General features: G+C 56.3%; 1 protein-coding gene across 3 annotated transcripts; it reads right to left on the bottom strand.

Moving 5' to 3' along the window:
* Positions 1–1653: 1653 nt before the first annotated feature.
* Positions 1654–21577, bottom strand: NYNRIN (NYN domain and retroviral integrase containing). 3 transcript variants are annotated; one of them, XM_045900631.3, is made up of 9 exons: positions 21179–21577; positions 20795–21009; positions 11522–12189; positions 9868–11403; positions 8826–8956; positions 8638–8734; positions 6823–6924; positions 6500–6601; positions 1654–5396 (listed from the first exon to the last, which is right to left on the bottom strand). In XM_045900631.3, exons 2-9 carry the CDS (start codon positions 20990–20992, stop codon positions 2546–2548), a joined length of 5685 nt encoding a protein of 1894 aa, XP_045756587.1. In that variant the 5' UTR covers positions 20993–21009; positions 21179–21577; the 3' UTR covers positions 1654–2545. The 3 variants fall into 3 exon arrangements, with proteins under 3 accessions (XP_045756587.1, XP_045756588.1, XP_054369635.1); XM_045900632.3 differs by having other exon boundaries at positions 11522–11706; positions 21179–21576; XM_054513660.2 differs by lacking the exon at positions 21179–21577 and having other exon boundaries at positions 20795–21124.
* Between the last annotated feature and the right edge of the window lie 579 nt (positions 21578–22156).

Here is a 22156-nt window from a genome sequence, read left to right as displayed (position 1 = left end):
AGCAAGAAGCAGAGGCCCAACTTTGGGAAGCTTGGCCACCATTAGGACAGTGTCTGAGCCTGAAGGGCAGTAAGAGCAAGAGTCCAGGGGCAGGAAGAAGAGAAATGTTAGCTGGCATGCAATTGGCGTAGTCCACTCAGGCTGCTATAACAAAATGCCGTAGACTGGGGGGCTTACACAACAGGCATTTATTTCTCACAGTTCTGGAGGCTGGACATTCAAGATCAAGGTGATGACAGATCCAGTCTGTGGTGAGAGCCCACTTCCTGGCTCGGAGATGGCCACCTTCTCACTATACCACACATGGTGGAGATAAAGTGACTTCTAGCATCTTTCTCTTCTATTAAGGACACTAATCCCACCATGGAGGCTCCACCTTAATGACCTCATCTCTGATCACCTCCGGAGGGCCCTTCTAATACCTTCTAATACCTCTAATATCTAATACCTCCTAAGAGCATCCTACTGGGGGTTAGGGTTTCAACAGATGAACTGGGCGGGGGGGGGACTCAAACATGCAGTCCCTCCTAGCCCTGCCGCAAACCAGCAGTGGGGCCTGACGCCTGTCGATGCTCGGGGCTGGTCTCCCCATCTGTGAAATAAGAGCATGGATCAGGTGAGCTCGGAAGGGTGGTGCCCAGGCCTTCAACTCTGCAGGTCAGCCTGGGAAACGTGCGGCAGCGGTACCCCCACGACCACCTCCCACCCTCCCCACTCCCAGAATTGAGTCCGTAGCTAAAAAGAACTGGCCATTGACTCCATGTGGATCCATTTATTGACAAATCGAATGAAGAAAAAATCATATAAAAGGGTATAAGATCATAAATGTGGTTAACAGCTGGGCGGGGGGGGGGGGGAGGGAGGCAGGACGTGGGTCCAGCACGGAGGGGAGGTTGGCATACTATTGGAGGGAGGAGGCAGAGAAGCCGGGGAGCAGGGAGTGGAGGGAAAAGAGGAAAGAAGGTATCTGCTAACAATCCCACAGCTCACCTTTCAATTTCTCAGCTGTCACCCAGTCATTCTCTCCTGGACAGAATGAACAGCTGGAAATGGTTTAAGGGCAACATCGAAGCCGTTTGTCTACGAGAGCTGGGAGATGGGGAACCAGAGAGGATTCTGAGGGATCCTCTCCCTCGAACCTGTCGCCACAACCCTGTTTAAAGTGAACTGAGAGTCGGGAAGCCGAATCCCGGTCCCAACTCAGCCACCAACTAGCTGTGTGACTTTGGGCACATCGATGCCCCCTCTGGGCCTCTTTCCTTGGCTGCAAAACAAGCAGATTGGACGCGACGGTAGGCAATGCCTAGCTCTAGCAATGCCAAGTGCTTTGGCAACCTGGGCCGGGCCAGGAGACTGGCTCAGCTTCGGAGAAATAAAACTACTCAGAGGCCCCGCCGGAGTGACACGGTGCTGGCCTTCACCTGGAACTGCTCTGTGGGTGGAAACAGCAACTCGGAGGGGTCTGTGCAAGCACACACATCTAGGAGAAATTCACTCTCCCTACAAGATGATCTCTGCAGAGAGTGGCTCGGAGGGAGCTGGGTTTTGCTCTACACAGAAGGCAGGTGCAGGGGATGGGGTGATCCAACCAAAGCAGTCACACACTGTGCAGGGTCTAGGGATGCAGGGCACAGCAGACATGGGAGAAGGAGAGGGCTGTGGGCTTTGGGGTGGGGTTGGGAGGGCGAGCCATGCCAGCACGTCACCGTGTGCCAGACTGCTCATTTCAGACGCCCTGCCCCCCTTGAAACAGAGGCCTGGGCCCCTTGGTCTAGTTGAAGTAGCTTGTCAGGCGGAGATGCCACACTCGGCATCGAGATCCTTGATTTCTGGATGGTTGACGCCATTGAAGCAAGGGACGGGGACTTGTCTCCATTGGCTGGAGCCAACTGAGGTAGGCCGACTGTCTCCCCTCGCCCTTCCCCTGCTGACAAGCAGAACGCTCGGCGTGGCTGGCCGTACTCCTACCCCAGCTCCGAGCCTCGGGCCCAGAACTGCCAACCCCTCCTTAGCTGGGCAGGCCTAGCCTGGCCCGAGGAAGGTGGCCAGGAGACTGGGAATGAGCTGTGACAACCTCATGGACTTGAGTCACCTCTGACAACTTGAAGGGCAAGAGCCCCCAGTTGAACGTTCAGGGGAAGAGTCCACATTAGAGGAGGGAATGGAGTTCCGGTCTTGAGGCCCAGAAGCACACCAGAAGTAAAAGTCGGGGGGGCATGTGTATCTACCTGCCCACGTGCGACAGGACAAAGGAAATACTTGGCGAAAGACATTGAGCCTGGCCTACCCTTACCCCAGGGTGAAATCGCCAGAGGTCCATATCTCACAGCCTTTGATAGATTCTCCCAATACCCCAAACTGGGGATGTTTCCGTAGGGACACTTGTCCCCAGTTCAAGGCAATTCAGCAAAGCTTTGTGAATTAACGTCTCCGCAAAAGGCACAACCGAGGCCCCCGGGGGGCTGTGAGACCACTTCCCGGGGCTGGGGGCGGCCTAGCAGCAAAAGCCCAGGACCTCGGCGTGGGGGCTCTCCTACCACCCCGGTCATTGCTCCAAGACCTTGAAGGACAGGGGTGTGCCGCTCTTGGCAAAGGCCTTCATCAGACTGCTGGGGTAGATGCACCCCAGTTTCTCCGGGGTTGGGAAGCCCCAGACCCTGTAGAGAGACAGGCTCAGGCGGTCCCCGACATAGAAGGGGCCCACCCATTTGGCATTGCTGCCGTTCCTGGGCAGGGAGAGCAAAAGGACCTGGTCGCCCACGTTCCACTCCTTCTCCTGACTCTCCCGCTTGAACCGCCTGTTCTCCACCTTTTCACTAGCCTTGTCAGCCACCCGCCAGTGTAGCTCCAACAGCTCCCCAATGAGCTGCAGCAGGAAGACATCCATCTTGAGGCCTTCGACGTTGGCACTGCTCATCTCCCACCATAGGGGCTCGCTCAGCCTCACTTCGTCCCCCGTCAGGATCTGGACAGGCGTGGCCTGGGCAGAGGAGGCCCTGAAAGCCAGGTGCAGCAAGGGCAGGGAAGCCGCCCACTTCTTGCCGTGCAGGAAGATGAACTCCTTGAGGGCCCTCTTGAATTCCCAGTAGGCGTCGGAGCTGGTCAAGCAGGGGAACTGGAGGTCCCGGCTCAGGGAGGCGGCCTGGGCTCCCAGGGCCAGCCCACAGCTCACCAGGACGTGCCGAGCGAACTGGGGGCCCTGGGCGGCCTCCAGCCTCACAGGGACGCCCCACCTGGCAAACACATGCTGCAGCAGCACCTGGGCCACGGCCGTGTGCGTGTAGGGCTTCAGCGGGAACGCCTCCACCCACCTGGTGTTAGGGTCGGCCACGATCAGCACATGCTTGTGGCCCTCCTCGCTGATGGTGATGGGGCCCACCACCTCGATCTGCAGGGTGGACCAGGGGGCAGTGGACCTGAGGGGCCAGGGGGACTCAAGGACCTTCAAGTCACTGCCAGTGAGGTTGCGGGGGATGCAGAACAGGCAGCTCCGGCAGTAGTCCCTCACGTGCTCCTGCATCCCGGGCCACCACCCCAGCAAACGCAACTTCTTGTAGGTCTCCTCGGGCCTCTGGTGGGCGCCCAGGGGCAGGTCGTGCACAGAGAAAATCAGGTCCCTCCGGAGTTGCCTCGGGACCACCCAGACCCTGGGCCTCTTGTCCCCCTTGAACATGAGCAGGCCGCTCTCCTGGTCGAGGCTGAGGGAGTTGAAGACAGAACTGAAGGGGGAGGAGCCAGGCAGTTTCTGCCCCACCCGCAGCTTGGCAATGATCTCCGCCAGGGTGCCGTCACTCCGCTGCAACGCCAGCAGGTCGGGCCTCTTGCCCATAGTGTGGGGGGACACAGCAGGGACCGGCACGTCCTTTGGCAGGTCCCACCACTGCCCACCCCCCTGCGCGCCCTGCTTGGCCAGGGTGTCCACCGTCACAGCAAACAGGGAGCCCCGGTAGGAGGTTCGGTAGATAAACGGGAGGGACGAGAGGCCAGAGGTGAGCGAGATGATGTAGGAGAGCAGGCTTGGGTGAGGTAGCGGGGCGCCGTCCGAGGAGAGGAAGCCTCGAGCCCTCCACAGGGGCAGGAGCTCCCAGAGGAGGCTGAAGATCCAGTTGCAGTGCGTGAGGAAAACCACGGGCAGGCGGGACTGGCCAAAGCGCTCCAGGCCACAGGCCACGGCCGCCAGGTGGGCATAGGTTGGAGTGTAAGGGGAGCAAGAGAAGGAAAGGGAGACGGGGGCGCTGGTGGGAGACAGGACATAGAGACCAAAGCCGGCACACCACTCGTCCTCACGGTAAAAGCAATAGCCCGACATGTGGATGCAGACGAAAGTGGACAGGTCGGAAAAAGGAGGCAGGACCTGGAAAAAGCGAGGCATTGAGGACGCGGGCGTCAGCAGTCGGTTTTCTCCCAGCAGGCCCTGGAGAAGGGTCAATTCCAGGGCCCTCTTGCCTTTGTCCTGTACCAAGAGGGACCATCGGATCAACCATGCTTTGGAAACCCTGCGGCCCTCCCGCATCTCGGGGCCCACGGTGGTCCGGGAGGCGTAGGAAAGATCCAGGACCACCGGGGTATCTCCGATGCAGCGGGAAAAATGTTTGAGGGCCCAGGCCACAGCGTAGGGGCTGTCTCCCCCTGACTGGGGGCCCTCGCTCTCCTCGTCGGGGAGGAGGGGTTTTGAGGTATAGGCTATGGGGTGCTTCCTCCCTGAGTGCTCCTGATAGACAACGGCCGTTAGGGCCACCTGGCTCACTGTCACCTCCAGGCGGAAGGGCAGCTGGGCGTTGGGGGCCGTCAGACAGAGGGCAGACACCAGGGCTCGCTTCAGAGCCAGGAAGGCCTTCTCATGCTCCCAGTCCCACTGCCAGTCCGGCTTCTGCTTGAGGAGGCTGTGCAGGGGGCCCACGAGAGCTTCGTAGTCGGGGATGACATCCTGGTGGGAGTCCATGAACCCCACGAAGAAGGAGAGTGCAGTGAAGTTGCTGGGGATGGTCAGCTGGGCCAGCTGGGCCAGGACCTGTTGGCAAGGAGCCTTCCCGTCCCAGGGGATGCCCAGGTAGGGAGAAGCCGGTGCGGGCAGGAGATCGATGTCTAGGGCCCCGTCAGGGGGGTCTTGGAGGCTGAGGCACCGGAGGATTTCCTCTGAAAGGGAAGGGCACTCAGCCCTGAACACTGATGCCAGGGAGGAGTCCAGGGTGTCTTCTTCAGGCGGCTCCTGCACCCCCTGCCCCTCACTCTGCTCCTCGTCCTGCCCCTCCTCCTTCTCCTCCTTGACTTTCTCCATATTCCGCAGACTCTCGGGAGGCGCAGGGGCAGCACCGTCACTCGGCTCGGAGGCGCTAGCCGAACTGGGAGGAAGGGTCTTCCACACCTTCAGGAAGTTGCCAACATCGGTGTCCAGCCTACACCAGAAGAGCAGAGCGGAGGCGTTAAGGGACCTTGTGGAGGACGGAGGGGCACCCCAAGAGGAAAACTGCATCTGCGGAGCCTCACCCCATGGCCCAGTGTCCTTGAGTCCGGGCCAAGTGCCAGCCGGCGACACGGCAGAGCCTCTGTCAGGACCCTGCCTACGCCGGTGTCTTCTCTACCTCCAGCGTGTGCCAGGCCTCCATATCAGAGATTCAGCTGTGCCCTGAGGGCTCATCCAACCCAAACCTCATTAACCAAGCAACATTTCCAACGAGATCTAAGCCGATGATATGGTAGGAGTAAAGTGACTGGCACTTCCAACCGGCCCCGACGATGAGCAAGCCAGGGGAAGGTCAAGAGAGGGATTGGGGCCTGACAAGGGATTGGGAGGGCACAGCAGACAAACCCAGGGAAATGAGACTGAGGGACATGGCCCCAGAAGCAATGCCCTGTCCATAACAGGGGCCAGGACCTGGCCCGTGTCCCAACACCCCGCTGGGCCCAGGGAACTAGGAGGTGGGGAGTAAGGTAGCTCAGAGGGGGCAGATACCAGGGCATCTGAGTTACTGCAAATCTGGCCCAGGATAATGGTCATGTATGTCTAACTCCAGTTGTGAGAATCAAAGATAACAGAGAGGGGAAAAATCCACCAGAATGTACTCCAGCGCAGCAACCTTGTTCACCAGGAAACAAGAACGAGCCTGTCCACGGCAGCACCAGGGCCGATAGCATGATACGGAAAATGTCAAATGAGCCCCAACAAAAGATTGGATACATCCGTTGGGTACTTAGGGAATGGAATAGCACACAGCCATTAAAATGAGCCACGTGAATTCACACGGCATCGATCTGGAGAAACAATGAAACACTGAGTACGAACGCCAACGGCGAAGGGTGCGTGGCGTGCAAAATTGGAAAACTGGAAAACCGTACTATGGGTGGTTTACGATGCATCAGTATGTGGTAGAAGCATCAAGACCTGGAAAATGGAACCACTCGGCTCATTGTTAAGCACGAGACAAATGCTGGCTAGCACCAAGACGTTTCTGGTCAATCCCAGGAGGGGCTGGGACGCAGCGGAGGCCTGGCCCATTACCTGTTTGGCTTCTTCAGAAACTCGTCCAGAGTAGGGCCATCACGGCCCAGGGGGTCATCCGGCACCATGAAGAGGTTCCCCGCAAAGGTGAAGGGCAGCAGGCTGGACCCGAGAGAGAAGGGACATGGTCATAGAGGAGGCCTTGACTCACCCACGGCCCATCGCTCCCTGGGTGTCCGGACAGGGCTTGAGACCCACTCTCCTCCCAGGCAGGTGCTGGTGGGCACAGTTCCAAGGCCCCTCTCCTGGGCCCAGCACCCCCTGCCAGGGGCTGCCCGATATCCACAGGGAAGGAACGGCTCCAGCCCCTGGGATCACCTCACCGATCTTTGACCATCAGTTTCTTGGAATTATTCATCAGGATGTGGAGCTGCTCATTGGTCACGATGATCCCGTCTGTCTCCTCTGCCAACTTTACCATGAACCTGCAAGGAGAGGGGGTGCCGCTAACCACCCAGAAACCCTCCCTCGCCAGGCCTTCGGGGAAAATGAACTCTCAGTGTCACATGGAGGTGTGCCGACCAAAAATGCTGCCTTTGGTAGTCGGGGAGCCAGGGCTCGAGAGCCCATCCCCTCGTCTATGCGGCCATCCGAAATCACCACTAGCCCCCGGGAGGGTGAGGTTGGATGCACACCCCCAACTGTACATACAAACACAGACCTCTATTTAAGAGACAGACCTTCACAGACACATGCACAGACACGCACACGGGAGCCTGCACACTAGTCCGCATTCACACATGCATTTTTACCGCTGCAGTTCCCACGTCTGCAAAACAGACACATAAAATACCTACCCTGTATTGCTGTGAGGATTAAACTGAATGAGCTAGGACATTGAAGCATCTGCCTCGGTGCCTGGCACACAGCGTGCACACAAATACTCCATTGTTCCTCTTCACCAATGCACAACATTCTCGTACGTGCCAAGACATACATACATCTGTATGTACGTATACACGCTACATATAGACACCTGTATGCACGTAAGTACGTATATACATATAAACATATATAAAAACACATACCTGAATAAACAAATCCACTTTTCCAAGGATCACCTCTCCTTGAAAGAGGGCTGTGACCAGGAGAGAAAGCAAAGGCCACCTACTTCTCGGCATTCCCTGGAGGCTGCCATCCCGGTGGCCCCAGGCGCACTATTCCACAGGTGCCCAGCAGAGGGGCCTTTGCGGAAAAGCCACCTTCCCTCAAGCCCAGACCCGAAATTAGAGGCACTTCAAGACCTTACCAAAGGGCCTAGCCCTTGAAGGAGCGATGCCTGGGCTACCAGGCCCAGCCCTTCCCAGGCTGGGTAGATGCCAGGTCTTGGGGAAAGTGGGGAGGAACAGAACTTCTCATTGCCCAGCGTAGGAGGGGCCTAAGGGCAGCCGAGATCTGTGTGTGCCCAGCATCGGCTCCAGCCTAGGACCAGTGGCAGGGCCTTCCCTGCCCCAACAGAGGCAGCATCCCACACACACACACACACACACACACACACACACACACACGCCCTGTGCGTACTGGTCCTGCAGCCACGCTGGGGACTGGGTGCTTAGGACTGACAAGTAGGGAGGCACTGGGGTTTTAGCGAGGAGACAGGGCCAGTCTAACTCCACTGTCAGAGCCCAGCCAGGGCTCCAACCACATACAGTCACACACATACCTCCGCCCACTGCCAGGGCTTGGTGCGGCCGGGGGGAGGGGGGGGGGGGAGACTGAGGCAGTTCCTTAAGACTTGAACTTTAGCCCAAACTGGAGCCCCAAATCAGTCACTTGGGCAAGCAGCTCACTGGAAGCACCAGAGGTCCCCTGGGCTAGTCCTGCCCAAAGTAGTGGGTCTCAGCCCATAGGTCATGGGGGCAGAAAGCCTGTTGACTAAGGGAATGGAGCTGCGGAGTCCCAAAGTCAGGACTCCGCCTTGGCCTGGGGTAGAGCCGACCTTGGAACCCTCGGCCCACGGTGTCCCTCCCTCCGCCTCCAGGGGGCGCGCGCACCAGGCCATCCTCTCCGACAGGACTCTCGACAGGACCCTCGGACCTGTGGGCCTCCATCCCCCCAGAGCAGGGAGGCAGGACTCCACCTGACACGGCAGCCCAGCCCCCGGAGCCCTACAGAAGGAAGGCCTGGGACTGGCACACCTATAATCGTAGGTGGTGATCTTCTTGCCGTTCTCGAGCTGGGAGGGGGTGATTGAAAGCATCTTGAGGGAGTGCAGCTTCGTCAGGAAGTGGCTCTCTGGAGGTGAAAGGCAGAAGACGGGGCTGCTCAGAGGAAGGGCCACGTGGCAGGGGCCACGGTCGGGACAGAGAGGCAGCGGGCAGCTCACCTCTCACCCTCCGGTTCTTCTTCAGCTGCCAGGTGGGCACGAACACAGTGACCTCTCGGTGGCCCCGGTTCCAGAAATACTGCACCGCCATGGCAATGCCACGGCAGGAGAAGAAGTGCTGGAGGCCATGCCTGGGCGGGGGGGGGGGCAGGGGCAGGAGGTGAGGGAACAGGTCCCTCCTGAGGAACATGGCCCTGCCTCCTCTCAGTCCTCCCTCAGGGCCAGGCAATGCCACGCACCCGCATCTGCCCCAGCAACACCCTTCTCCCTTTCCTCCACCATCAAACATTCTGGGAACACCTACCGGGCTCACTCACCTACACTGTGTGTGTGTGTGTGCGTGTGCGTGTGCGCGTGTGTAGGGACCTCCAGGGCAAGAGGAAAAAGAAGGTAACCTCTACACCCAAAGAACTCAGTTCAGGGCTGGAAGCAAACGAGCATCCATTGCCCCTTACTGTGTGCTGGGAGTGCACGCAGCACAGTAACTCCTACCCTGTGGGGGGAAAGACCACAGGTCATCCACGCACTTGGGCGGACACGTGTACGGCAGTAAGCGCCGGGCAGGCAGGACGGTCTCTAAGGGGGGATTGGCACAGGCACGAAACGCCGCACACAGGACACCCGGGCTGGGCCTCAAGGCTCGGGCTCAACACTGATAGCTGGCCTGGGGTTGACAGACACCACGCCACGTGGAGCAGGCTGCAGTGGGAGGAGGACAGGCCTTGGCAGGGGACAGATGGGAAGCCAAGGCCAGCCAGGCCCCTTACTAGGCCCTGGAATCTGGGGCAAGGTCCGTCACCTCTTTGAGCCTGGCTCTGCTTCTATCAAAGAGGGAGAACAGAAACCTCCCTTCGCAGGGCTGTCGTAACAATTCCGTGCACTCCGCCAGCATGCCGTAGCCACCCACCGTCTCCCCATTTGAACCCCATGTCACCCAAATGCAGAGGTCGAGGGGATGCCACACTCTGCCCCCCGCCCCCCTGGGATGCCCTGCCCCAGCTGCCCAGAACCCCCAGCCCACCCCACGGCCCTGGGTACTCACACCATGGCCACGCTGCTGCCATCAATGACCACTCGCCGCAGCCCCTGGTTCCCGGGTTCCCCCGACAGGTTCAGCTCGAAAGGTGTATTCAGGGCCTCGTGGTACCTCTGGAAGCTGGTCACTGTGCTGTTTGCCTGTGGGTGGCGAGGCGGCTGCCTCGGGGCGCCCTCCCGGGCCCCCGGGAGCCCCTGCGTCTGAGGTCGGTGCTTACTACTGGGAGCCGAGGTGCTGCCGGACTGGGGACCCTGCCTTTCGGCCTCCCCCTGGCCCTTCGCGAAGGAGGCGTTGCCCCTTGAGGAAGGCTGGCCCTCGCCCAGGAGTTTGGCCCCATCCGAGACTGGCCCCAGATCTGTGGGCGTCTTCTGAGCCGCAGGTGTTTTGGGAGCTCTGGAGGCTTTGGGGGCGGCAGACCCTGTTTTGGCTGCAGGCCCAGTTTGAGCTTTGGGTGCTTTGGGCCCCGCAGGTGATGATTTCGCCGCAGGCATTTTCTGAGCCACGGGAGCTTTGGGAGTTGCAGGTACCTCTGGAGCGGCTGATGCCAGCGGAGCCCCGGCGGCCTTCTGAGCCGTGGGCACCGCTGGAGCTGCTGGCTTTGTCGGGGCCGAAGGCACTTCGAGAGCTGCAGGTTCTGCGTGGACCGCCAGCGGCGTCTGGGCTGTAGGCACTTTGGGGACTGCGGGCAGCGCTTGATCCGCGGGTGGGGTTTGAGCTCTGGCCACTGCTGCAGCCATGGGCACTTCGAGAGTTTCAGGCACTGTTTGAGCGTCGGGTACTGGCAGAGCGGTTGGCCCCCCTTGAGCCACGGGTCCCCCCTGAGCTGTAGACACTCCTCGCCCCGGCGGCAGTGCTGGAAAGGGCCCCTCTTCTGGCCCCTTCCTATCCCACTGCCCACTTCCTTGATCCCCTGGCTCGCTTCCAGCTTGCAGCTGCGGTACAGAGGTCAAGGGTGGCCCTATCTGTGGAAATCCGGGGCTAGTCTTGTCCTTTACGCCTGAGCCCCCCGAGACCACCAATAAACTCATGACTTTTTGGGGGGTGTCCGGCCCCGGGCATTTCTGGAGGGCCGCCTCTCCTCCTGGTCCCGCATCCAGTCTGCAGTCTGGGCTTTCCATGCTGGGCAAAGGAACCAGCTCCTTCTGCTTCCACTCGAGATTCAAGGGCAAAGGATTCTGCCCTGGTAGCTTGAACTGAATGGGGCCCAGCGGCCTCTGCCAGAAGGGGAAACTGAAGCACGCCTGGGACAGGAGCCAGGCCAGGTGGAGGGAGTGCAGCTCATTGATCCTCCAGAAGGTGGCCGCGATAGCCCCCGGCCACAAGGGCCCAAAGGCTGGCCCTGGGGTCCAGGCCTTCCAGGGCGGGCACACACCCAGGGCTGACACGGGGGGCTGGAAGGGGACTTTGTCTTCCACTCTCTGGCCCTGCCTCTGCTGTGACAGGGCCTGTGTGTGGGCTGTGGAGTCCTGGCTGCCGGTGGCTCGTGCCGGCCCTTCCTCTCGGGGAGCGCTGTCTGTGCCACTGTGGCTGCTGGAATCGACCCTGGAGGAAGCCCCAGTTTGTTGGAAGGGTGGTTAGACCACTTAAGTCCCCCACTATGTCCTTGGGGTGGGGGAGCAGGGATAGGATCCGAGAAGCAAAGAGATTCTTCAGAACTTACCGTACCAGCTGGTTGGCGGGTTCCTGCTGGGTGTTCTGGCCGGGGGTGCCCGAGACCAGGGCCCTGGTGGCTCCTAGGCTGGTTAATCTCTTGGAATGTTCTAGACTCCTGTTCTGGAGGGTCCCCACCTCCAGGAAGGGCCCAGGACCGTCTCCCACAGACACCATGGCCGGGCCTTCCTTCTGCTGGTGGGGAGGGCAGATCAGGACCTCGGGGTCAGAGCGCGACTCGGAGGTGCCGATGCGGCCGAGCCACTCGATGATGTCTTCCTTGCCCGCAGCGTCCCGCACCAGGCTCAGCAGCAGCTCTTGGACCGCTGGGGGCAGCTGCAGCAGATCCCCTGCGTACTGGTCACCACGGATCCAGACCAGAGCCCCGAAGGCCCTGGTCACCTCGGCCTCCCAGATCCCCCGGGGCGTGAGCAGAGCAGCAGGGCCCCAGCGCAGCCGCCCCACCAGCTCCTCCAGCCAGTTCTGGGTCATGATGAAAGACTCGGTCAGCCCCCCCACCATCAGGGAGCCGGGGGGGCCAGGCACCAGGTAGGCCAGGGTGCTCCAGCAGAGACAGTCGAGAAAGAGGCCCTGGGCCCCAAGGAAGGCGCAGTGCAGGGCCTGTGGGTAGCGAACCTCCTTCCACAGCTCCGGGCTGCACAGGCCCTTCAGATACTCCTGAGGCCACAGTAGGGAGAGCAAGCACAAAGGAAGTCATCCTTTTAGGGCCCTGCACTCACTGGCTTGCACTCCCCAACCCCAAGGACATGCCCTCCCCTTGCCTACCATAATCCAAATGCCACCCCCCTGGCCAGCCCCTGTCTCCTGGCCCTGGCCCCTCACACACTCATTTCTTCCCAGGGAACTCTCGGACAGGATGAGGGAGGCACCCAGCGGAAGGGGAAAGCACCTAGGCTTGGAGTCAGGGGCCCTGGTTCTAGTTCCAACTCGACTGCAACCTAACCTAACCTTAGGTAGGTTAACTGTGGGAAATTTACCTTCTTCTTGGGACCTCTGTCCCTTCGCCTGTAGGATGGCAGGTTAAGTGAGCTACCCCTAAGGTCCAGTCCTACCCTGGGGTTCTAGAAATGTGAGCTAGCTAGGAGAAGGGGAATTGCACACTACTGAGTATCCTCCATGTGCCAGGAACCCATGTGACCTGGGGCAAGTTATTTACCCTCCCTGTGCCTGCGATTCCTCATCTGTAAAATGGGGATAACATTCCCCCCTCATTAGGCTATTATGAAGCTTCAATGAGTTAATAAAAAGGAAGTGCTTAGCCTAGCGTCTTAACCTAGCTATTCGAATTCTGTATGCTCAGAAGGGACATGACGCTTGCCCAATGACACACAGCTAGAAGCTGATGGGCCAGGAGCACAATCCACATCTGTCTGACTCTGAAACCAGAGCCCTTTCCACCTCCTCAGACTGCACAGTGACTACAGGGTAATCCTGAGGGATTCTGGCTTACTCCCCCTCCAGAAGGTGTCTAGCACAACCTGTACCTGTAACCATGGTAACTCTGTTGCCCAGAGGCAAGAGAGGAGGAGGTAAGTCACTGGGCCAGCAACCAGGGGAACCCCGCCGATATGCACAATGGTTGAACCTGAACGAAGGCCTCTGGCTCTCTGGGCAGACCAAGTCCTCGTGTTTACAGGGCTCACACACTCAGTCTTCAGCAGCCGCTGGGAGGGGAGAGGTTGGGGTTCCCCCCTACACGGCTGAGTTGTACCAGCATGGCCCCATGATCTCCAAGGGAGCATGGGCACTCCCTCGTAATCAGCCAACCCATGTTGATTGCACTTGCCCTCGTGTCCCTCCTGCCCCTCCACATCCCATGTCCATGACAGCCATCCCTCTTCCTGTTTTCCCCTAACAGTTCCATTAAGGAACAAAGGCTCCATTTTAGATCTCCAGCAGCCATCCTGAAGACCACTCCAGCCCCCTGCTCAGACCATTCTGCTCAGGCCTATGCTTACCTCTTCTATCTGGATCAGGCCACAGACCTCCAACCCCTTCCCCAAAGGGCCTAAATATACCTAGGCACTTCTGCCCAGGTCTAACCCCTTTGCGATCAATCCAAAACCAGCTCAAAACCTGATAGACATCCCAAGCCAACCCCTCCCACCCAGAACCTCAGCTGGTCCCACTGTCTGGCAAGGGTGAATCTGACCAGATGCAGGATAACTGTCGTAGACCTTAACCAATCCTCACCCCAGTACCCTACATTCCAATTACTTGAAAAACAATATGTAAAAATGAAGAGATGTGCTGGAGAAGAAGATTGTGGGTGGTTTCTTTCTCTTTGTGCAAAGAGCTTAAAATAGTTATTGTTCCATTAACTGTTCAATATTTTTTAACTAAAAGATACATTAAAAACTAAGATCCTTTTCCAAATAATAAATGTGAACTAATATTCATCGAATACTCACTGTGCATCAGGCTCCATATACACATGATCTCATTTATTCCTCTCTCTGCCCTAGAAGGAAATTACTACATCCCCATTTTAGATAAGCAAGGAAGGGCACAAGTTCAAGGTTACACAGATAGTGGGCTGGGATACTCAGGCACTCTGACTCCAAAGTCTGGGGTCTTAACCACGGTGCTGTCTATACCATTCAACAAAAAAAGGTAAAGAAACAACAGACTTGTAAGTTGGAGCCCCACATTGGGTATAGAGATTACTTAAAAATAAAATAAAATTTAAAAGTAACAAGGCAGACTGAGGTAAAGTTGTTCGAGGAGCAGTTAGAGACCAACCAGCCCCCTACATGAAGGCTGGGTAAGTACCTCACACGCGTGGAGGTTTGCTCTCTAGACAAACTAACAGGCAGGAAACGAGGTCCTGGGATTAGAGGTTGATCACCACACTTGAGGGTGTGGAGACCGTACAAAGAAAATGAAGGAAGGGAAGAAGGCCAGATGATGAAGTCTACAATGAAAGCTGAGTGCAGAGAAACCCATTCTTCCCATTCGGCAATTCAGCAGCCAGACCGTGACCCTCCAGGGCACAGAATAGAGAAATAACATTCTGGAAATCCGGCCAGCCGGAGAGCAAAGACCTAAAGATCACCAAACAGGTTCCCTGACAGACAATGCCCTCAGATCTCCGTACACCAAGCTCAAAACCAGCAAGTGTCAGCCTCATGCATGGATTACCATGACATATGAGGAAAGCTCCTAATGTGAAATAAACATACAGGAGCGCCTGGGTGGCTCAGTCGGTTAAGCATCCAACTCTTCACCTCAGCTCAGGTCTTGATCTCAAGGTCATGAGTTCAAGCCCCACGCTGGGCTCCACAAAAAGAAAGAAAACACACAGAAAGGGGCGGGGAACAATTTGAAGGAAGAGAAACTAGGCAAGGAGAAGAAAACTTCAAAACGCTTACTGTCATTGCTCTCTCAGAGAGATAATAAAGAACACTGAGCACATTAAACAAGAATAGAATACTACTTTTTTTAAGATTTATTTATTGGAGAGAGAGAGTGTGTGCAAGCAGGGAGGGGGGCAGAGGGAGAGGGAGAGAAAGAATCCTCAAGCAGACCCTGCTGAGCGCGGAGCCCGATGCAGGGCTTGATCCCAGGACCCCAAGACCACGACCTGAGCCATAACCAAGAGCCAGCCGCTTAACTGATGGAGCCACCCAGGCGCCCCTTTGAAAAGAGAATTCAGAGAACATAAATGACATTTTTTTTAAGATTTCATTTTTAAGTAATCTCTACACCCAATGTGGGGCTCAAACCTACAACTCTGAGATCAAGAGTTGCACGCTCCACTAACTGAGCCAGCCAGATGCCCCCATAAATGACTTTTAGATATTAAAAATATGATGGCAGTATAGCACCTGGGTGGCTCAGGTGGGTGAACCTCTGACTCTTGATTTCAGCTCAGGTTATGATCTCGGGGTCGTGGGACTGAGCTCCAGGTCAGTCTCCATACTCAGTGGGGAGTCTGCTTGAGACTCTCTCCCTCTCACTCTGCCCTTTCCCCCTCCCAAATAAATAAATAAAATCTTTTTAAAAACTTAAAAAATAAAACGGTTGGAAGATAAACTTCAGGAAATCTCCGGAAAACAGAGCAAAAAGTTAGAATTGGAGAACAGAAGAAAAAATAAGAAAAAGTACACCAGACCAGAATGTGCAATGTCTGAAGAGGAGTTCTAGAAAGAGAGGACAGAGAAAACACAGGGGGGAAATCATCAACAAAATAGTTCCAGAAAAATTTCTAGATCTGAAGAACATGAGTGTCCAGATAGGCCCACAGAGTACCACCGCAGTAGTAACCGAAGATGGCTGAAGATAGACCCACACAAAGGGGTCTCACTGAGAAACCTCAAAGCAGTGGGGAAAACTACAAACTTCCAGAGGGAAAACATTTCACACACAAAGGACCTGGGACCTGAAGAGCTTCAGACGTCTCAAAAGCAAGAAGTCAATGGCATAATGCCTCTGCATTTCTGAAGGAAAATAATTTTCCATTTATAATTCAATACCAAGCAAACTATCAATATCAAGCGACCTTCAGATGTGCACTGTAGATATGCCAATGTGCGTATCATTTTACCTCCTCCAACATTTTGCCTCCTATAAAATCTTTCGGCGGGGGGACCTTTCTCGGGAAGCTGCTGGGGAGCATCTTCCAGCGAATCAAGAAAGGACGTAGGCAAAAAGCAAAGACAATCTCCAGGATGATGGTGAAGACAGAGCTCAGAATGGATTCATCTAGTCAACAAATCGTCACTGAGCCCCCAGGCACTATTCTAAGACCACAAGCATCAGCAGGCATGGGGGACAGCTAGCTCGGACTGGAGACAAGCTTGTTGAGAGCAGTCACCAGCATACCCTTTAGCACTGCACCATCTTTCTCACTTGATGATGCCATCGATGACGTGACCCACCAACCCAAGAAAGAGAAAGACATTCGGTCCAGTAAACAAAGCATTTGACAAAGAAAAAGGCAAAGGGATGACAAGAATGACAGCAAACTGAAATCTTGGATGACAGCTGTGCAGTCCTGGCTAGACAGAAAGATGTCTCCAAGGAAGCTGCAACTGCAATAACACCCTGAACCCATAGATCGACCTTCTAGAAAACTGTAGCGAGAGGCTACTGAAGTTGTAAGAATGGGCTACAGGTACAAAGAAAAACAAGCAAATTGAAAAACAAGGGGTCCTTACCTTAGTGAAATAAAAAAGTGAGAAAGAAAACATAAGCAGAGTACATAGCAATGCCCAGATGTGAATGACGCATGCCCAGGCATGATGATGTAAACAGTAAATGTAGGTTCGACAGAAAATTGAAACGTAACTATATTGGGAAAAAAGAATGGACAGTGATGTAAGGGGCTAAACCCTCACCTACAACAGAGAAAGTAAAAAGATATCTAAAACTGGGGCACCTGGCTGGCTCAGTGGGTGGAGTGTGCGACTCTCGATCTCGGGCTTCTGAGTTCAAGCCCCACGCTGGGTGTAGAGATTACTTAAAAATAAAATCTTAAGGGGGCGCCTGGGTGGCTCAGTTGGTTAAGCGACTGCCTTCGGCTCAGGTCATGATCCTGGAGTCCCTGGATCGAGTCCCGCATCGAGTCCCGCATCGGGCTCCCTGCTCGGCAGGGAGTCTGCTTCTCCCTCTGACCCTCCTCCCTCTCATGCTCTCTGTCTCTCATTCTCTCTCTCTCAAATAAAAAAATTAATTAATTAATAAAAATAATAAAATCTTAAGAAAGAGAGATCTAAAATCATTTAATCACCTCTGAAACTAATAGCACACTATCTGTTAAGTAACTGAATTTAAATTTGAAAAATACACAAAAAATAAAATCAATTAATCAAAAGATAAAGATAGAGAGATAGAGAGAGAGAGATAATTTTTTTAAGGAATGCGTAGATGAGGAAATGCCAAAGGGACTACTGTCTAGGAGGAAGAGCACTGAAGACGGAATTGGGAGGCACAAGGCAGGGAATCATGGTGTCCTATTGTGTGCTTTTTAAAAACTATTGGACTTTTTAATTATGCATTACTTTGATAGAAGAAAAACTAAGTTTAAAAAAAAAAAAAAAGAGAAAGGTTAGTTGCCCAAAACCCAATTAAGTGTGTTGGTAAGAGTTTAGCATCAGCCCGTGGGGGGTGCAGGGGGATAGCCCTGATTTGCAGCATTTGACAATTTCTATGGCATAAATACTCCCACCATGGCTGATTTCAAACTACCAATGGGACTCCACTGGTTTGCAAACTTCCTGAAATGTTAACAGTGGGCTAGTAGCAGCCAGCTCCAGCATATCCCTGGCCACCAACGTCCATGGGACTGCTCACAGTGGGGAGCAAGGGACAGCTCAGCTTCCATCTGACAAGTCAAGCCCAAAGTCAGCAAACCTTGCCCTGTCCCACAGCTCCCTGAACCCAATCTCTGGCTCCCCCTCACCTCCCTCCATCATCTCCAGAAAGGAGAAAAGTGAAATGTCACCTCTCCTCTCTGCACTCAACACTTCCTCACATCATTGCCAGGGACAGAGGGCTGAGCAGGGCTTGTCCGTGGGCAACTCTGATCATTATTAAAACCCTCCTTTCCACCTGCTGATTACGCCTCAGAGAGGCCAGGCCACCCCACTGTTTTCTGCCGCCTGGGAAGGTGATTTCCGGCAAATGTCTTCATTATTTTTTAAATCCCACCACAAGATAACAATTGAAAGGCACTCTTGAGTTCTACAGACATTTTCCTGGAAAGCCAGGGCATATAATTTAGAAACATACCCGGGCCCTTCTCCAGATGAGCCTGTCTCCTTCACCCCTCCTCCCCTCCCCATCCAGCCAACCCCATGCTCACCCTTCTCCCATCCCTCAGCCTCTGGTCTCACTAGGTCCTCTCTGCCTGTTGGCCTGGGTATCACAGCACATTATCAAAGTGCAGGCTTCCGTGTCCCCACAGTTTAGGATTAGGTTCAGCCCCAGCACCTCCACACGGAAGCCACGAGACATCCTCATACTTGAGAAATTGTCACGTATGAGATTGCTGGACCTTGGGGAGCATTTCATCTTACTTTAATTTCAGCTTTTCACTTTACAAACAAGGAGACTGAAAATCAGAGACAAAAGCACTCGTTCAAAGTTGTACAGTAATAACTGACCTATATGGGGCGCCTGGGTGGCTGGGCCTGTTGAGCACCCAGCTCTTGGTTTCAGCTCAGGTCACAATCTCAGGGCCCTGGGATGGAGGCACCCCCCCTACCCCCATGAAGCCCTTGGTGGGGAGTCTGCTTGAGGATTCTCTCCTTCTTCCTCCGCCCCCCAAAATAAATAAATAAATCTTTAAAAAACAACGACAATAACTGCCATCTATATCCCGTAGCTCTCCACATTTGCAAACGTACTTAAGCATGCATTATTTCAGCTGACTCACAACCCCTCCATGATGTGGGTGTTATATTATTATTTTATAGATGAAGAAATAGGCTCAAGGGAGAGTAAATTATTTGACCCAGGTCACCCAGTTAGAGGGTAGCAAACCCTGATCTCAAACTCTCTCTGCCACACCCCTCTGTCCCAGACATAGCTTGGTGACAACAGGTTGAGCCCAGATCTCCTGACTCCTAGGACAAAGCTTTATCCTCCCACCCTCCCTGCTCTCCTTCTCCAAACCTCCAACCATCTCTTCTTTCTGCTCATTCTGTGCAGTAAGAGAGGGACTTATCCAGAAGACCCTCACGTTATGTTTCCATCTTAAACAGGGCCTGGGGAATGAGGTGACAGGTAGGGGAGTCGAGAGAGCCACTGGTTACAGTAGCAGGGCCTGGGGTGTGAGGGAGGGTTCAGTGGCCCAAGGAACCCTGAGACGGCAGTGGAAACAGGAGCAGACAAGCCTGGAGAAGCTGATCCTGGATTTAAAGCAGGGGGCAGGGGCGAGGGGCACCTCTGAAAGTACAAATCCCATAAAAGGGTGAGTTGTTCTATTTCAAATTAACAAAAAGATTAAGAACCCAAAACAACCCCAAAGGCTCCTCTTGTTAATCCACCCTATTCCAGCTACTGAAAAGTCTGAATCTCAGGGGCTCCTGCCCATCCATTCTCTGGGCAGGCACCCCTCCCCTCCCCCAGCACCTCTGTCAGAACTGGAAAAACTGCTGACCAAGCAGCTCAGTGGAGGGGCTGAGGGAGGAACTTTCCAGCCTGCCTGCCTGCCACTGGCCAGTGTATTCTGGGCTCCCCCACCCATGGCCTTGACCAATTAGGATATTGGTATAGACCCAGCTGGGGAAGGGGTGTGTTTTGGGGGGGGTGAGAGATGCACAGGGAGTGGTGACCTGGGACCCAGGGAAGCTGTAGCATTCCTACCAGGAAAAGATAAGGGAATCTAGGGGAAGAGGGAGACCTTGGCCATGATTGGGGGTCAGAGGGAACCTGAGAGGCCCAAGTAGGGAAGAAGCTTGTGAGAGAAGCCAGGGAGAATGCAAGAGAGGTGCACTGTGACCTGGCCTGTCCAGCGCCCTGCCCCACACAGCAGGCCCTTTCATCTGAAAGCCCACAGCCCTCCTCCAAGATTCCCACCCATCCCCAAGGGCTGCTGCCTTCCAGAGCAGCTGCGCACACACACACACACACACACACACACACCAGCCCCTGCAAGAGGCCGCCTAGGGCATCAAGAGTGTGGAGCAGGGAGCCCAGAGCCCTGGGTTCTAGTCCCAGCACTTGCCACCCTCCCCCCACCCCCACCTGACACTGTGTGCTCAGGCAAGCCCGTTACCCTCTCTGATCCCCAATACCGCATCTGTAAAATCCAGCATTGCTCTAGAAGGCTTTCTAAGGGCCCCTCTAGCCCAGCACTCTGAGAGGCTCCAAGGGGCAGCCCAGGATTTAAGAAGACTCAAAAGGAGACAGAAGGACCTGGGCCTTCCAGCGTCTTGATGGAGAACAAAGAGGTGTTACAGAGGCCATAGAAATGCTGGACCTTAAGTTGTTCCCCGGATGGGGGAGCAGGCTACGGATGCTGGGGTCCTGGCCATGGAAGGCTCCTGGGGGAACACACACCACGGAGGCTCTCTCAGAGCACTTGAGGGACAGAAGTGACATGCAGGAGAGGGGTGAGGCAGAAAAGAAAAAGGGAACCAGAGGGAAGGAACCAAGGCTGCAGATCTGGAAAGGCAGGAGACCGGCCCACTACCTGCCCGCCATAGTGCCGAATCCAGTTCGAGGGACCTCTGGGGACCCCTGTCTCCCCGGGACAGGGGAGCGTGAGAGGGGTCTGACTGGAAGGGGCGGGTGGGGGTGGGGACAAGCTGTTTACCTTGGCTTTGCTCATGTTCTCCTTGGGCCCCTCGAGCTGCAGCCAGAAGTAGGGGGTGTCTGGGCGGCTCTGGAAGGCGTTCAGCTTGACCCTGAAGATGCGCTGCACTTGCAGCCGCTGCCGCTGCACCCGGGGCTTTGATTTGGTCTGCACCATGAACCATTCCTGCGCCGGAGGGTCGCCCCCGGACAGGAGCATGGCTGCCCCGCCCGCCCCTGGAAGGAGGGCGTCGACAGTGTCACCGGGCTCCCAGCGCGGGAGGCGCCCCAGCCGGGTGCCCGAGGAGCCCAGGCCACGCCCCCTCCTCCGAGCGGCGCGCCCCCTAACCCCCGCCCCCCCCCCCCCCCGCGCCCGGGCCCGGGTCCTCCCGGCTCGCGGACCCACCCGCCACCGCCCGGGCGCCCGTCCGCCCGAGCTCCGTCCCTTTTGGCGGCGGCTCCCGCGACAATCTCTTCCTGCCAGGGGCCGCAGCTGGGGGTGGGACCGCTGGGGCTCCCGCCGCCCTTCCCTCCGCCCCCAGCCTTCCCCCTTCACCACTGCGCCAGCCCCCGCAGGATGAACCCTTTCCCCGTCTGCCGGGTGGCTAGAAGGGGCGCGGAAGGCCGGGGGAGGGGGCGACGAGGCGGGGGGGAGGGGGCGGGAGGGTCCTCGAAACCTCCGCCTTCCACCCAAGTTTTAGGCCTCGAGCCAGAATCAGGGGTCAAAGTTAATTTCCTTCCACGTTCCCCTTTCCTGGGTGGAAGGAAGAGGAAGGGAAGGAGGGGCGTTCGGGTGCGGGAGAGGGGGCTTGGATTCTGGGACTTTCTCCCAGCTCCTCCCACCGCGCCCCTCCCAGCCCTCCCTGGAGAAGCGGACCTGTGCCACTCCCCCCCCCCCCCGCCCCCCGGCCCCGGAGGAAAGGGTTAAGGGAGAGCAGGGTGGGGAGCCGGGGAGGCCGGGGCCTGAGGAAACTCCGGGCTGGAAATCTAGCAGGAAGCTGAGGGTAGCGGCACCTCCTCCCCACCCCACCCCCAAGTCTGGGGACAGTCGGGGTTGGCAGGCAGCCCAGACCCTCCTGAAGCCCCCAGGGCCGGAGGGGCGGGAGAGCCGCCCGAGTGTTCAGACTCGCGCTGTTTATGAAAGCCCCATTTAGGGAGTTTGAGTAATGCCGGGAGGGGAGGCTTCAGGATGGGAGTGAGGGTCTGGCCTGTAATGCCGCCTTTGAGGGTTCCCTCAACCCTTGACCCACAGCCAACCGCTTGGCATCAGCGGTCAGGGACCAGCTCTGGGCTGCCCCCCGCCCCCCCGCCGCCGCAACACCCTGCCCCGGAGGCGTCATCCGCACAAAGAACACCTTATGCAGCCCTGCGGCCTGAACAGAAG

This window comes from Mirounga angustirostris, unplaced genomic scaffold, assembly GCF_029215605.1.
Source record: "Mirounga angustirostris isolate CCGP_5_RB_7025 unplaced genomic scaffold, mMirAng1.0.hap1 SCAF_9, whole genome shotgun sequence".
Lineage (NCBI taxonomy): Eukaryota > Metazoa > Chordata > Mammalia > Carnivora > Phocidae > Mirounga > Mirounga angustirostris.
The sequence above is the reverse complement of the archived record's forward strand: the minus strand, read 5'-3'. Positions and strand labels throughout refer to the sequence as shown.

Bases quoted from the DNA above. Each gene is read 5' to 3' on its own strand.
- NYNRIN (XM_045900631.3), bottom strand. From the start codon at position 20,992: ATGCTCCTGTCCGGGGGCGACCCTCCGGCGCAGGAATGGTTCATGGTG. The intron at 11,404-11,521 runs GTAAGTTCTGAA...GGCTTCCTCCAG, and splicing joins CCCGCCAACCAGCTGGTACG to GGTCGATTCCAGCAGCCACA. The intron at 6,602-6,822 runs GTGAGGTGATCC...TCTCGGGTCCAG, and splicing joins AAACTGATGGTCAAAGATCG to CCTGCTGCCCTTCACCTTTG.